The sequence below is a fragment of the Onychostruthus taczanowskii genome, unplaced genomic scaffold, assembly GCF_017590055.1.
Source record: "Onychostruthus taczanowskii isolate IOZ18803 unplaced genomic scaffold, ASM1759005v1 scaffold2, whole genome shotgun sequence".
Classification (NCBI taxonomy): domain Eukaryota; kingdom Metazoa; phylum Chordata; class Aves; order Passeriformes; family Passeridae; genus Onychostruthus; species Onychostruthus taczanowskii.
In genome coordinates this window covers 2629531-2645846 of record NW_024499239.1, presented here as the reverse complement: position 1 = coordinate 2645846, position 16316 = coordinate 2629531, and the positions used below count along the sequence as shown (strand labels likewise).

The following is a 16316-nucleotide window of genomic DNA, read 5'->3' as shown; positions in this document are numbered from 1 at the left end:
TTTTACAGAAAAAAAGAGAATGCATCAGTCGGGTTTGTAAGCTGTCCCATCCATTTTTGAATTACTCTCAGCAAAGAATTATCCTTTTAAGCGAATAAAAAACCCCCTACATTAAATAACTCAAGTTCTGCTCAGAATCTTAGTTAGAATGACTAAGGACTTTTTGCCTTCCCCTAGAAGAAAAACAAGACCTCAATACCTGTAGCTCAGACTTACTTTCAGTTCTATGTAATGTCAAATGACACATACTCATGTTCTGAGACTGGTGCCACCCTGAGCCTGTACCGACTCTCCATTTTACAGTAGGTGATAACTAGACAGCCAGACATTTTCTGAATCTTGAGCTCCCTTTTTTAAATCTGGGATTTCTGAAGCTCTCCTTTATGAGAAGATGCCAAAAGGAAATAATGGATAGCAATATTATTGCCTTCAAAACATGTACATACACACAAAAAAAACAAGACACAAGTCAAATTCTTTACAAAAAGAGCTTTGGTTCTAAACTAAGGAGCTGAAAAATGTGAGGACTGAAAAAAAAAGGTGAAGCAAAAAAATATTTTCTTTAATAATAATAATAATAATAATAATAATAATAATAATAATAATAAAATTGATTACAGGTATATGCCTCCGTTTGTATGTTGGGGTGCTGGATGGGGAGGAGCCTGCACTGAGAGCATTTTCAATATCCTGGTCAAGCTGGTCCAGTTTCATAATTAACAGCACCATTGAATCCAGTCGTGAACGATCCCGATCTTCTGTTATTTCCTATTGAACAGAAAATACAAAAATATGAAATGGTACTAGTGGGAAAGAAAACCTTAAATTATGAAAGCTCTGTTTCTTAATTTACCAGGAAAGCACACTAAAGAATAAGCAGAAATGATTAAAAAAATTACTGCTTTTTGTAACCAGCTTACTGAGTATTGATGTACTGCTGGAAAAATATTTTATATTAATGTTTAATATAAATCCCTTATAGCAATTAATTTTTCTAACAGCATAACCTTTTGGAATAAATGCATCATTACCTGGATACACATACTTTCAAAACAGCTTCGGATTCTAAACACTCCTCAAAATATTCACCCCAAATTAATTAACTTGATTGTACAAGTACAAATGATGAAGATTAATCTGCGATGGAAACAGGAGACAAGTTCAAAGAGGTCATTTTCCAGCTGAGGATAACCCCAACTTCTTTCTTTGTGGAACTCAGTAGTGTAACTATGTTCTGTTGATTTGCAGCAGAGATTTCTTTCTCAGTTGGAAATTCTTCATACACATGAGGTACAGCAGGGTAATAGTGAACACAGCATCATACATCCTCTGACTGGAAAGAGAGGTGGATGAGGGGGTGTTCACATCACAGCCGCAAACACCTAGTTTATGTAGCTAATTTCCCTACACTCTGTAGAAAAAGGAGGCAGAGCAGATTCTCAAAAGTGCAACTCAAAGCAAGATCTTCGATTAGACGGACAAAATAATGCTCTCAAGAAGTTCCTCCCTTTCCCTTTTATATAAAGATTTAACACAAAAGTTAGATAACTGGCCTGCCTCAAAATTCAGGACTGTGAAAACCCCTACTAGCTCCTGTATGGATTTTCATAATTTGAACTTAGAAAATATGAAGTTCCATTAACTCAATATTTCTTTTAAATCCTTTTCAAAAAATGGATGCAAAGATGTTACAATTGCATCATTGTGGCCAAGAAGTAGGCAATATAAGCGTCCAAATTAGCCTCTTATTGTATAATCACTAAAGTATACAGAGTATAGTTTTCCAGGCTACACAGAGACTTCTCTTGGTAGGATTCTATTAGTAGGATTTTCATAGACTGCTTCAAAGGCATTGCAAAACATGAATTAGATAATTCCTGCTAGAATTAAAGGAGATGTATAGATAAAATAGTCATATAAACCACAGTCCACCTGATCTTCAGGTTAAGGTGATGGTTAGTAAACCAAATCTTAGAAAAGCAGAAATACAAATCTGTCAGTCCATAGCAGAGTTACAAACAACGTACAATGCAAAGGGCTTCTAAAAAAGTTGCTGAATTTGCAGGATCCTCTGATGACTTTGAACTGAGTTTAGAGAGATGGTGAGAGAATATAATCTCAAAATACCTTAGAAATCACCAAAATGGGTTGTTTCACTTTCTTCCAAACTGAAAACATGATTTCCCAAATGATTCATTGTCACTGCATGGATCTTCATTTTAACTGATGTCAAATTGATACCTGAGGTTTACAAATGTCAGAACAGTGATTTCATCTAATCTGCATGCGTACAGAAAGCCCAGTGGAGCAGCTGAGAGTCTGCTAACACAGTAGACATGATCTCCCTTGTGACAGGGGCCATGTTCTCCATGGTGAGCAAGACTGCCAAGTGTTTACACATCCAGAGGATGCCAGTGCTGTTACTAAATGAGCTTCCTACACAGTCCCCTCACTGTGTTTTTATTTCTATTGGTTTTGCTTGGAAATACACCACTGTAAAGGCTAATCAACCTAATATTGACACCGGATTTAAAAACCAGAAATTCATTGCCACACCACAACAAAGGAAGTGGTGATGGCTGGCTGGGTGGGAGTTGTAAGTTTATTGGTTTTGTGATTGGTTTTGGTTTTGTTTTTTTCTCAGGCTAGAGACATATGAAGTATTTCACTCAAAGACCAAAAAAAAAAAAAAAAAAAAAATCTGGAATTTTCCCCTAGCAAATTGTTTGATTCATCCTGCCAAAACAGTATAAACTTGCTTTGTATGCAGCAGATTGAGAATGCCGGAGAAGAATCTGCTGAAATGAAGAGGTGGCAAAATGTTGCTCAAAGTGATACTCAGGCTTGACATTACGTGCTGGCTTTGCAGGGAAACACTGCTCTCAGAAAACAATAATATTATCATTATGGAATTTAGTTTTTCTGTTTAGAAGTCCTAACTTTGTGGTTCTGGCTAATGCTCACATCAACATAAGAAATTTAACGTTTTTACTATAGTTTCTACTTTTACAACTTACTAAATGTCTCTTTTGCTATCAATTTGTATATATGCAAGTCTAAGCATCATACAAAACAATTAACACATAAAATAAAAAAGGATAATCCTGAGTTGGAAATTCATCACAACACACAGAACAAATATTATTATAAGATTAATTTATGTTTAGACAGTTTTAACCTTGATAGTCTCCAATGAATTTCCAAGAGCTTTATAACCTTCCTATCTTTTCTGTATCTCCCCTTTGTGTATATTCTGAGATTTTATTACTGATGTATGATATGATCTATAGCCAGCAAGGTATTAGCAATTAATTTGTTTTCTTTTGAAAACACAGTATTTCCTTTGCTTCCAGTTTTTTCACATTATTTCCCACTGGTAGTTATGTACCTTCCAAATTAGAACGCAAAAATATAAATCACATTTATAGAATTTTACAGAAATCCTACCTTTAGCATTATGAAGTCAAAACTTGGGCATTAGATGTCTGGTCAAAGAAAGCCCTTACAGCCCTTAATTTCTGCCTTTAGGCATTTACATAGGGCAATTTAGGCATGCGAAACAAATGTAAACAGTAGGTCAAACTCGATATGTTATTTGTCTGGAGATTTTATTTTTAAGATGTCTCCACACAAGGAGGAAATAGTTTAGGTCATGAACTGGAAAAAACAATATTTCTTTTAATCTGTATCCTCACTGGTGTGATAAAGAAACTAATTAAATTTGAATATATCCATAAGTTTAGAAAAGAAAACATTGTAACTCTTCCTAGAATGAAGGATGCTTGAATTATTTGAATTATTGCCTAAATTATAAAACCCCAAATGTTTTTACAAGGAAAACAGTCTACAAGTCCTGTTGCTATCATCAGCAAACAATGTTAATAGAATGAAAATATTTTTGAGAACATGCCTGCAAATGAGATTTAGGCAGTTTTTTAGTTGCTTTTGTGAATTTGGAGCACATATCATTATTGACAAGAATAACACCACATTTTCCCACTATGTACTCCCATGTCTTCAAGTGCTTGTGTGTCTTTCTACTACCAAGTTGCCTTGCGCAATATATGAGAAGACCTGGCAATTTATGAATATGACATTCTCTACACATGTTATAATTTTTATTTTGAACGCTCGATAAACAAAAAACCCTGTATGAAGGCAGCACTGATCAGAGTATCTCTAGAAAAAAACTTACCCCCTCCTTTGTATTTATGGTTTCAAAAATTTCATCCCTATACTAGCAATACATTACAATTACTTTAACCAACTCAAACAGAAGAAACCAATTAAAGGGTATGAACCTAATTTTGGATTTAATATATCCATTGTGTTTTATCCAGGCATGGAAAAATGGAACTGGATGCATTTCACTTCCTTGCTGTTTTAAACCCTGTATTTCTCCAAGTGTGTTTTCGCCTTTCCCCTCTAGCCACTGTTTTACATCACATACACAGTCCCTCCTGCAGTCACTTTTCCCACAAACCTCTTTTGGCTGACTAGACCTGAAGCAAAGGACACCTTTTGAAAACAGTCAAGCGCAAAACCTGTTTTTAATTTTCATAGCAAAAATTTTGTACAGAAAAAAATGGTACTCAAAAACTAAGTTTGTGCTCTCCCTAATTACCCTCAGGGGGATTGAGTGACTCCCCCCTTCCCTGGAGGCCCTCCCTTTGAAAGCATCTGCTGATTTCCAGACTGAGCAGACCCTCCCAGTGCCAGTGCAGACCTCTGTGGTAAAGGAGGGGAGAGAATATACCACTCTAAACATTCCCCTGCTAGGGCCATCAGGGCACCACCTCCTTCCTGACACTCTTGTGTCAAGATGTTCATAATTGCTTTGAAAAGGAAAACTTGGGTTTTGGAGGAAAGACTTTTACACAATTGACAATGCAAGCTGGAGTACCCACAAAAGAAATAAATCTTTTATGGAAAGAGCTGGCTGAGTTTTGCCTGGTATTCTTGATCTGCCAGCTGGACTGAGTTAAAATCTTATATTAATGTTATGTACTTCAGATGGCATTAAATTACTCATTCTTGTCTTTCCTTGCTAAAAAAAAAAATCTTTTTGAAAAAAGAGAATTTTATTATATATCACCAGTTTAATACTATAAAGGTTTTAATGGGAAGAAACAAATGAAGAATGCAAAATATGCAGTTTTGAAATTAGTCTGATGATTTTTTACTAGCAGATGTGCAAATAAGTTCTAATTTTCATCCTTCTACATAGGATTTTAGAGTTCTCACACTTTGAAAAATAACTAAGAATTTTATCTTCCTCTAAATTTTATGCTATACTGTACCATATATCTGCCCATGAGAGGGGATTTGGAACTAGAGGATCTTTAAGATTCCTTCCAACAAAAACCACTCTATGATTCTATGCTTAGAGTCCTATTCATTACGGAGGGATTGCAGGCAGAGAACATTAAAACCCAGAGTTAAACATTCTGTTCCTTTTTGACATGAGATACCAGCCTAGACATCAGAAAAATCACAATAAGATTACCATTATAAATAATATTTGAACTAATTGATAGAACAGACTGAAAATTGAACCAATAATGTAGGTTTACACTGGTGTACACACTACAGGTGAGGAGACATGCTCATATATTCCTGCAGCTATTCCTATTACTGTTGAGAGAATAGCTTTTCTTCTCAAAAAATCTTCTCTTCTCATGTTCCTTACAAGAACTTTAGATCACTGATCAGTTTTTCCAAATATAGTGCTCAAGAGCACTAGCATACATGTGCTTTTTCATTTCTGTCAAACACACAAATAAGTTATGTTTGTAAAAGTGAAGTCTTCAGAGGACCTTGATTTCTATGTAAGGTTCTAATTTTGATTTTCACTACTGTATCCTCAGAAAAATGTAAAAAAACCAACCATATTACCAATTGCTGAATAATATGTTGTCTCAACAAAACCAATGCCTTTTCTACTTCTAAGCAAAAAATATGTCTCCTTCTGTAGAGCACAGTGCTTGCAGCGATAGTGCTGCACTCTTGGAAAAAGAATAAAATGTGATGAAAAATGACCGACAACAAAAAATCCAAATATACCCAACTGCTAAGTTATAGAGAGATTTCAGCGCTAGAAGTGAGGTGCAGCATCTCAATTTGTCTAACTTTCTAAGGTCTTTCAAACTCATGTGCTCTTCACAGATACTGTCTCCTGAACTTAACCCAATTTCCATTGCAAAAAGTTGACATCTTTCACATTCAAAGCCAACTTAATCCAAACAAAAGCTTTCCTTTGTAGTAATTTCCTTTCTACAGCTGTTTTTTTGCCTAAACACATACTCAACCCATAGACTATTTACTAATTTTAGGGATTTTTTAGCATTCTAGTTTTCCACGTTTCATGTCAGCTGAGTAAACTGTCTAGCAGTGATGTTGTTTTACAGTGAAATTTAGCAACTCGCTATTGATGAAATGGAAAATCACTCAAAAACCTTGGTGCAAAACAATCCGAAGAATCATTGTTGCACAGCTGTGTTAACTCAGCAGGGATGGAGTAGCAGTCACTCCTGAAGTGGTTGTTCTTGAAACAGAGCAGTTCTGTATTAAACTAAGTCAATCAGGATCACTTTCTAGCTGATGCTCTATTATCACACTTATCTAATAATGGAAAACAGACTTCTCAGACTGCCATTACTACACTAGAATTATACCAACTATCCTGTAATATTAATGTACATAAGTGGTGACATTAGTTCCAGTAACTAAGAGAAGCAAAAACAAATGTAAAGTTAACCAACCCAAAATGGTACATCTTGTCCAGTGTAGAAGGTAATTATCTTATCATTTCACTACAGTTTCATAAAGTATAAATGATGTATGATATCCCACTCTCTATCTTTGGAGTTACATTTTATTACAGTAGCCAGTCTGATGACATCCAACTCCCAGCAAGCATTCCTGACTTAGCATCATACCAGGATTATGACAGTAGAAATTTGCCAAAATCAAATTCCATAGAGACACAGAGCACAATATGTATGTAATTTCTGTTCACTGGGTGGAAAAAAGTATCAGTAAACATAATGTAATTAATCACGCTCTTTCCAGCATAAACAAATTCAGTTACTTTTGAGCTTTGTTCTTGATATTTTCTAAATTAACATTGTAATTATTCTAAAATCACCTTTTATGACTATACTTTAATGATTATGACTTACAAAGTAAGCAAAAAAGCATATCTTTACCTTTATTGGACCCTATTTCTGTTTACTCTGAGCTGCTTAGTGGACAATATTTTAACAGTAATTTAAACACTAACTATTAGACTGGAGAAATATTGTAATTAAATAGAAATGTGATGCAAATGAGAGTGATAGAAAACTGATGTTACATTTTTTTATTATTGAAAAAGTACCTCAGATCTAGAAATTTTGTGCAAAAATCAGCAAGAAAATACCTCAGTGATCTTGTTTCTTTTCTATGATATTATAAATCAAGGACTGAAGTGAGGAAAAATAGAGACCATTCTATTAATCAGCAATTAAGTCAGCACCACTGACATGAAACTTAGCTTTGATACCTTTGTTGGCAGGTGTTACAAATACACAAATAAGTCAATGGCTTTGCATGTTTACACTTTATATGTCTTTATAAATTAGTGCATTTCAAACACTAAATATTTGTTTAATGTAATTGTTGACAAATGGAAAGCAAACCAAATAGTTTCTGTTTTGCACTGCACCAAACACAGTGCAAAGGGAGCAGAGGAAGAAGAATGAATACAAAGCCTTTGTCCTCCAGTTTTTCAGTGAAAACATAGAATCTAGGAAATGCTTGGTATCTATGTAAAGTCTATTACTGACACTCTACCCTGCAATACCTGAAGACAGAGCAAGAGTAGTAGTGAGCAGCCTCTTGAAATGATTGCAACTCTTCCCACACTTGCAATGGACTTTGAATCAGGCCTAATAGAGACATGAGAATGAAAACAAATCTCTGCACATTCTAAATAGGTGAGAAATAGGAGTTCTTGTCCTCAATGGTTTTCATGCAATCCTAGTAAATGAAGAGTTTTGAGGATACAGGTTACACTGTCAACTCAGTCTTTTTAGATAAGATATCTTTTCTTTCATACGATTGTGACATCAAAAAATGAAAAAACAGCCTATTAAAATATATAACACAATGACCCTGCTAATCATAGCTTAACAATTTGATTATTAAAAATAATCATACCTTAACAATAAGGTCCAATATTATTCATGTGTGGGAGTGTGTGGGGGTGAGGTGAAGGGGAAGATTCACCACTGAGTGTTTTAAGTCCAGTTAACACCTTACAGAAAATTTCCTTTATTCACTTTTCTTTGTCCTATAAAAATCATAACAATTTCTTCATACAAGAGGAATGGGTTAAGCTGGTAACTTAACCAGAAATATTGGTTGGCTCATTCTTAGGAGTTGACTGAGAATTTTTGTATCTTAAATGGCAAAATGTGGGAAGACTTTGTCATAGCCTGCAATGTTCTGAAATCTACCCAGTGCTTATGTAAGTTAATTAGCTATCTAAGTAGAAACAGAAAAGTCTGCATTTATCCTTCTGGTTTTAGTAACCTTGCTCAGTACAGCATTTTACATGAGAAATTCACTAGGCTTCTGTGGTAGACATAAACATTTTCTAATACATCTCATATCTGGAGGAGGCCATTAGAAGAAAAAAGGAATCAAGGAAAGCTGAGATATAGTGCATTCAACAAGGAATCTTTTATTCCCTGTACCCTGAAGCATGACTAGATTATGAACACCTCTGTAAAGAGGCAAAAAATAAAAAATGGCACTGCACAGTTGGTGGTAAAAAGAATAAGGAGGGGATAAGTTCTTGTATGGAAAGCTAGAGGATATAGACAGGTTGAATGTCATGGAGCTGAAGCAATCTCATGTCTGAAAGGACACATAGGATCAAGGAAGAAAAATATCAAACCAGGTGCATAAGACCGACTTTAAATGTACCACCAGTTAATGTGCTCTACTGCAGAAGGGTCTTACTTTGTTCAGTGGGAAAATTATCAGAGCACCACATAAAAATCAAAGCCCATAAAGCACTCACCCCCTTCTTCCAGGTGAGAAGCAGAAATTATTTTCTTAGAAGGTTAAAGTGCCTAAATGTATTAAATTAAGAGTTAAATTAAGAATGGAGGCTAAAAGAGGTGAGTCCATGTGGCAAGATGTGGGGTGTTTGACATATGGCAAGATGAGATTATGATCCCATTGTCAAGGTGGACAAAATGTATAACATAATTTGGGGTGGTTGCTTTGTTTAGTTTTTTGTTGTGCTGCAAAACTTTCCTGCACTCCTGCATAGACAGACAGTCGTTACCATGCAGAGCTGTTTGGAAAGCTTTTTAAATATTTTAGTGCTACATCTGGTTAATTTCATCAAGAAACAATGCACTAACTGAAGATTTTTATAAATTCATGCAACAGACCTGGGAGAATTGTTAAAAGAAATTCTTATTGTGGCAAATGTAGCAATTTATGATAAAGGTTGTTGCAAACTTGCAGAAATTATAGCACAGTTGTGTTTTTCTTGTGCAGACATTTCATAACAAATAGAGTCGCTGAGAATTTAAACTTTTCTCTAATAAGTGAATTTGTTTAGAAACAGTGAACTTCAAAATAGCGCTGTTTCTTTCAGAGGTAGAATGTTTTCTGCAGCAAAACCACCGTAACAGATTCTTAGAATGCTACTTACCCTTGCATATGACTTGAATGACACAATTGGTTTAGTTAGAATCAGGGAATCATTTTGGTTGGAAAAGATTATTAAGATTATTAAGTCCAATTATAAACCCAACCCCTTCATGTCCACCACTAAACCATGTCCTTAAGTACCACATTTACACATCCTTTAAATATCTCCAGGGATGGTGACACAAACCTGAGTATACATACAGGATATTGAAGGAAAAGGCAAGAATCTGAGAAAAAACCACTCTTTATCCAAAAAGTAGATGCGTCACTAGAACTAAGCTGAATGAAGAAACAACAGGGAAAACAAACTACAAACCCACAAACCTCACATACAGAAGTGAGTGAGGTCTCTTGAATCCCATAAGCTACTTCAGGCTATTCAGCTGATTCTCTGAGATACCAAATATTAGGCAAAGGCAACATTCAGGTAAGCAAGATATTATTCTGCGTTCTTATCAAAATATTCTGAGTTTCATATTCTTAGGTTATAAGCACCCTAGGTGTATGAGATTACAGAGTTGTAAATTATTGCTATGAAGGCACTGAAAATGAATCCACTTTCTTGTTGCCAGACAAACTCTAGTGGATGTTTGCTACTGTATAGTAAATCCTCTATAAAATCTTACAGTAGACAATGACTAAAATTATATTTTCACCTTACATGATATTAATAACAGTTTAGTATTTCAAAAATCAGAGGTGATCAGAAAACAAGTCCTTAGCAACTTTGTGCTTTGTTCTGTTTATAGCTGAACTCCAAATTAATTTTTAAAAAGTAGATATCTAAATCATTATCTGATACAGGTCATGGTTACATGGTTACTTTAGTTTTCTCCAAATTCCTGGTTCTAGCAAATTCCTGTTCTCTCATCTATTTGCCCAGCCTATCACTCCATTCTCCTTGTACCAGTAGTGGTTTCCAGAAAGTTCCAGAAAGCCATTGGGGGTCCAGCTGAACACAGTCCCTCGGAAAGGTGTAGTGCCTATCAGGGTCTTCTGTGCAACCCTACAAAAGTGCTGGCCAAGAAAGACTAAAAAAGGCAGGACAAAAAGCTGTGCTGAATTTTGTTAGTACATTAGTAACTTGCTGAGGATCTGAAAGAGAGATGTATTGTCAAAAAGCAGCAGCAAATTGCTGTCCTCTGTCTCTTAATTCACCCATTTATTCTTTAGCTTTGCCAGCCTAAGAAGCTGAAGAAATTCCAGAAATATTTTTTTTTAATGTCAGAAGTTTGCAAGAGAACATGATAGCATGAGAAAAACCCTTGCTAATCTTTTATATTCAGACGAAGAAGTTTCAGTGCTTTGTTTTCTTGGGAAAGAGCTCGCGTTTTCCCATGTGAAAATTGGATTCTCCCAGTGACAATTACCTTCTTACTAAATTACTTCTGCACAGTGAGATTTAAACTAAGGTTACTTTTGTATCACAATTCACTGCACACTGATATTTATGAGAGCTGTAATTAGCTTCTGAGGAAGTGGTAGCAAAACTCAATCTTGAATGGGGATAGCATTTTTGTTTGTGAATAAGATGTTCAGGTTTGGGTTAATGCCCAATAAACTTTAGTGTTCAGAACTTGCCTCAATGAAAGGGTTTCAACAAAAGGATTACAAAATTAGATGTTCATATCAGACTTCTTAGTTTAACGACATGGAAGCTTAGTCACAAGCAAAACAAGACTCCCAAAGCTGGGATTGGGATCAAACATGTTGGGAGTGGAAATGTTGATCAAGGAAATTGTTATTCCTTTTCAGCCACACTTAGAAAGAGTCTAGATAGCTCCAAAAAAACCCCCCAAACTGTTGAAAAGCACATTTGCTCTCACATTTTGAATTCTTAGCAAATAGTAATGAATGGTAATTAGAGGTTTTGAGAAAAACACAGAATCAAAGGAAGATGAATCACCCTTTATATGTCATGCACGATATCTTACAACTAAGATGTTTCCTGAAATAAATAATCAAGATACTGCTGTCACACAAGCTTTTCTAAAATTCTGCAACAATTACTGCACCATCTCTACAGAGATGATTCTGAAGAGCTGATAATGGCCCAAATTTAGTAAAAAAATACCAAAACTCCCTTGTTTACCTCAGATACCCCTCTGTCTTCTGTATATTGTTTCTGAAATTCATCAAAGCTAAGTGTCTGACCATGTGGTGAGTGGTTGACTGGAATTTTGGAGAAGTCTGTGGTTCAGACAAGGAATTCCGCCTTTCTTTATAATATATTCAGCTATTTCATGTATGTCTTTGAAATATGTTTACGCACACTGGAATTGTTCTAGCTATTAAATGTTACTTAAGGGGACTGATCTGTGCACAGTGCCCAGCATTGAGGGCTTGCTCAGACACAGACACACACATTGGGCTGTAGACTACAGCCTTTAGGAGCCTTTAGGGTTCACTCTTCATTCCCATCAAAGGACAGAACCCATGTAACACAGAGCCAAAAGACAAAGCTAGTCTGAAAGCCTCATTCTTCTGCCACTACCTTTTTGAAGTACTTCCCCTAAAAGTATGAGGCTTATATGTTTCTGTCATTCACTTTAAATACTTATTTTCCTTCTTCATTTCTATCCTAAATCCTTAGGAGGCTCAAAGTTGCACCACATAATTGCTACTTAAGCAATTTTTCATATATGTTTAAATCAATACATTTTGTAGCATAATTTTTAATATTCACTGGTTTTTCAGCATTAAGTTCAGCTTCTCAAGACTAGTGACTATTTTAATCTAAAATTATAAACACTAACTGCTTGAAATATTACACAATAATAAACATTACACATTACATATACTCTATTCAGGAGCTAACAACAGAAAGTCACAGAATCATAAAATATACAACTGGAAGTGATCTTGCAATGTCATGCCATCTATCTCTCAATGAAAAGGCTATCACACTTGATAGTCTTGTCATTCAGACTTGATGTATAGTTTTCCAGCTCTACTGGAAAACTGATGTACAGTTTTCCACCAAACTGCCTCAAGCTAAAAAGGTCTTATTCCACTGTTACCTTCCTTAGTACTAAAAACTTAATTCTGACGTGGAATCACAATCTTTCTCTAGCTTGAACTTATTAATTCTTATTTTTACCAATTTTTGTTCTGCATGGAAAAGCAGAACAAAAATTTCCTCTCCTTGAAAATGATATGGTGTTCCCTCCATCCCCATATTCAAGTGCATTCCTTTCTCTCCACAATGCAAGTGCAGGGACATTCTTCCATCTCTGGCCATTCTCACATCAATTCTTTAGTCCCTCTTGGACTCTCCTCCTGAAGAGCAACTTACAAAACCCCCTGCCTTCACTGCAGGTGAAGTTAATGTAAAAATCAAATCTCTAGGAATGGAAAAGCACACTATTCTCAGGGCATTTTTCTGTTGTGACAGCAAATAAATGTCAGTTGAAGCCATTTCACCTCACAGCATTTGTGAGGTCAAAACTGCTGGCAGCTGACTGAGACATGCAGGTAGCAACAAGCAGGTGAGATGAATGATTGATTGCCAGGAATGACTCTGGTATAGCCAAACTTTCCTTGGATAGAAGTTCTACAAGGCTGAAAGCTTGGAGGCTTTCAAGATCCAGCTGGATAAAGTTCAGAGCAACCTGGTCTGATCTCAAATTTATTCCTGCTTCAGTAGACTCCTCCAGAGGACCCTTCCAACCAGATACGAGGGTTGTCTTTAATTTTTCCTTTGCTGGATGGAAATTAATTAATATCAACAGAAATTACTGGAGAAATCAGATTGGGTAGAAAGTATTGTAACTGAATGCAGCTAAGCATTTTGCTCAGTGTTTTACCTCTTTACTCTATTCCACTTAGTGCTTGTACTGCTGTTGGATAGGTATTGCTGCTTTTGCTTATGGCCTTCACACACAGGGTATACTTGCCAGTCATACTCTGGAGCATTCCTTCCAGCAAATGAATTGTACTACATTATATGACAGATAATCTTATTTGGAAGATAAGAAAAATGCCTTCAAAATAAAATAGAATGTTATAGTCTTTTAAAAAGCACCCATAATTTATTGCAACTAAAGTGAAAATTCAGCACCAAGAGTGTTCCATGGGGTTATCACCTTGTTATATTCGTTCCCAACATAGCTCAGACATGATCAGTATTATGTGACATATGCAAGGATGATTTGGTGATTTTCATTTTCTCTATCAGCAGTAACCAAAACATATGACTCCAAATTGTATGCATCACTATTAGAAGGAATATTCAGATTTTCTTACTGTAAAATCTCAAAATGTCTCACATGGATGTACTTAGTTGAGGAAAAGATATTAAAGGAAAAAACCACGTAAGTAATATTGTTGTGACAAATTATTGTGTGTCATACATAAGCTCCTAACCTTTATCTGATAAACATAGGCTGCATTAACACTGTCAATCAAGGGAGTAATGAGGAGTAACTACAGTAAATGACAGCCTGAGCTGAAACCTGAGCCCCTACCCCCAGGGAGAAGTTAACTAGCAATGCTCTACCTGGACTTGAGTCCAGCTGAGACTTGGTCTTGGCTGCAGCCTTTTCCTTTTTCTTCTTGTCTCTAACATTTTTATCCAGGCTGCAGCAGGTAATGGCATTAGTGCTCAGCTCTGACAGCTGGGAGGAAGGAAAAGCATTGTTCCCTGCTCTGGACCCAGCTGGAAGGTAAGTTCTTGCCTCCCAGCTCAGCCTGCAGCACCTCTACATGCCTGCACATCTCTCTGTTGTTTTGGTCAGCTGATGACTGACAGCTTCCTTTCACAGCTGCTGTCTCCCAGGAATAGAGCAGCAGAAGTGCCTGCAGCTCAGGAAGGACATGCTACTCAAGCTGGGTTCAGTCAATCAGTCTGTGTCAGTGTGTCTGTCCACAAAGGAAGCAGCAGGCTGTGATTAGGAGCTAGGGAGCCATCCCATTTGAATGGGAGCTGAGGTTGGTTGCAAGTTCTAGTTTTGACTAACACCCAAAATATTTATATTGTAAATATGCCCACAGAGCTGCAGGAGATACACACACATATAAACAAACATTTCTTATACGGACACATAAAAGATGGGAAAATAGATTCAGAAGTCAATGTAATTTCCGAGTGTGACTTTACCAAGTCAAATAGGAGGTTTGAGTTCAAATGTTATCACGAAGAGGTGATAGAATAAAAAAGACAAACATATCTGGGCCAGGATTAAATCACATATTTTAACTAATGTTCAACAAACTTGGATTCAATTCCAAACTCTTCTACAAAACAGTTATTGGGATAAACACAATTTTATAAGGCCTAATAGAAAGTAACATTCAAGATAGGAAGTTAAAAAAATAATATAAAATACATAATTTTGGGCTTTCCGTTATTATTCACAAGTAGCCTGACATTTCCTGTGATTAATGAAGTGTTAAAATGTTCAGATATGAACATCAAATAGTGAGTGATATTTTAAAAATAGTGATCATTACTGTTTTGAGTAGGTATCCAATAAGACTGTTAGCTTGAATATGTTGCAGGGGAAGTTTATTCTTCTGGATTTAGTTGTATCTGTTTGGAAAACACAGCATGGTGTGATTGCCACATCTTAATGGTATGAAATCCATATCAACAGTTCAATTCAAGGCAAGTAAATTAAAAAAATACATATTTTTTATCAAGCATTTTCATAAACTCTAGCTGGCTCATAGAGTAATTCATCCATGCTTCAGGCCAGTAGGAAAAAATCTTTAACAGCTTCTACTGAAATGAACTCACCTGACTAAAGAAATCCTTAATGATTCACATGGTCTGGCTGAAGGGCCAGTTGGGCTAGGAGTAACATTGATTGCAAAAGCTCTAAGACTAATAGGCAGTGATCACAAATGGTGGCTTTCTAATTCAACCTTCCTACCCTCAAGTGAATTCCACAACAATGTTCTCCTTTTGAAAGAAGAGATTCCAAATGTAAGGAGAAATGCACAATAAACTTCCCTTTCAGTTCCTCAGTTTGAAAAGCAAAATAAATGCTTCTCATGAAGCATATTACTATCAAAATCTCAAAATTTTGAGAGCATGGTTTTTCAAAAGTGCTGAAGGAAAAATCTTTTTTCTAAGTCTGTTTTGACTTTGCTTCCTTGACTCTTTGAAAAATCTGTCTTATGTCATTGAGAGTATTACTGTCATTTGTGGTTTAATAATAATTTCATGTTCTAATTGCAGGAAGATTTAAACAGAAAAATTGGGTTGTTCTGAGAAGAGCTGCCAGTTTTCAAAGGCAACCACAGGACTCAGGGAAACATGGAGACTGAGAAGGACAGGGTGGTCAGCATTGTCCACAGATGAGGTAGCTGGACTGGGTATAAACATGGGCACTGTGGGCACAGGAGGAAAACTCTTCCCAGGTCCAATGTGCAAGATGTGTTCTGAAGTTAGTGTCTGATTTAAACCTCAGCTGGTTAAAAACTGAGTGGAAAACCAGTGAGGAAAGCAGTAGAAAGGCATATGATCAGTTAGCTCGGTGACCAGGGTATTTAATGAAAAATTTAGGCCTCTGCCTAATTATGTTTCAAAGAGTGCAAAAACCTACTGTAACTACAAAAGAATGGACAGATTATAGTAGATCTTAGAAATGATGGAAGTAAAG

General features: G+C 36.0%; 1 protein-coding gene across 5 annotated transcripts in view; it reads right to left on the bottom strand.

Moving 5' to 3' along the window:
- The window catches only part of DLC1 (DLC1 Rho GTPase activating protein), a 245481-nt gene that overhangs the window by 159635 nt on the left and 69530 nt on the right, over positions 1-16316 (bottom strand). For all 5 annotated transcript variants that reach the window (XM_041402661.1, XM_041402662.1, XM_041402658.1 and 2 more), the window contains one exon: positions 619-768. In XM_041402661.1, coding sequence (XP_041258595.1) covers positions 619-768 — 150 coding nt within the window. The remainder of the gene's footprint in view (positions 1-618; positions 769-16316) is intronic.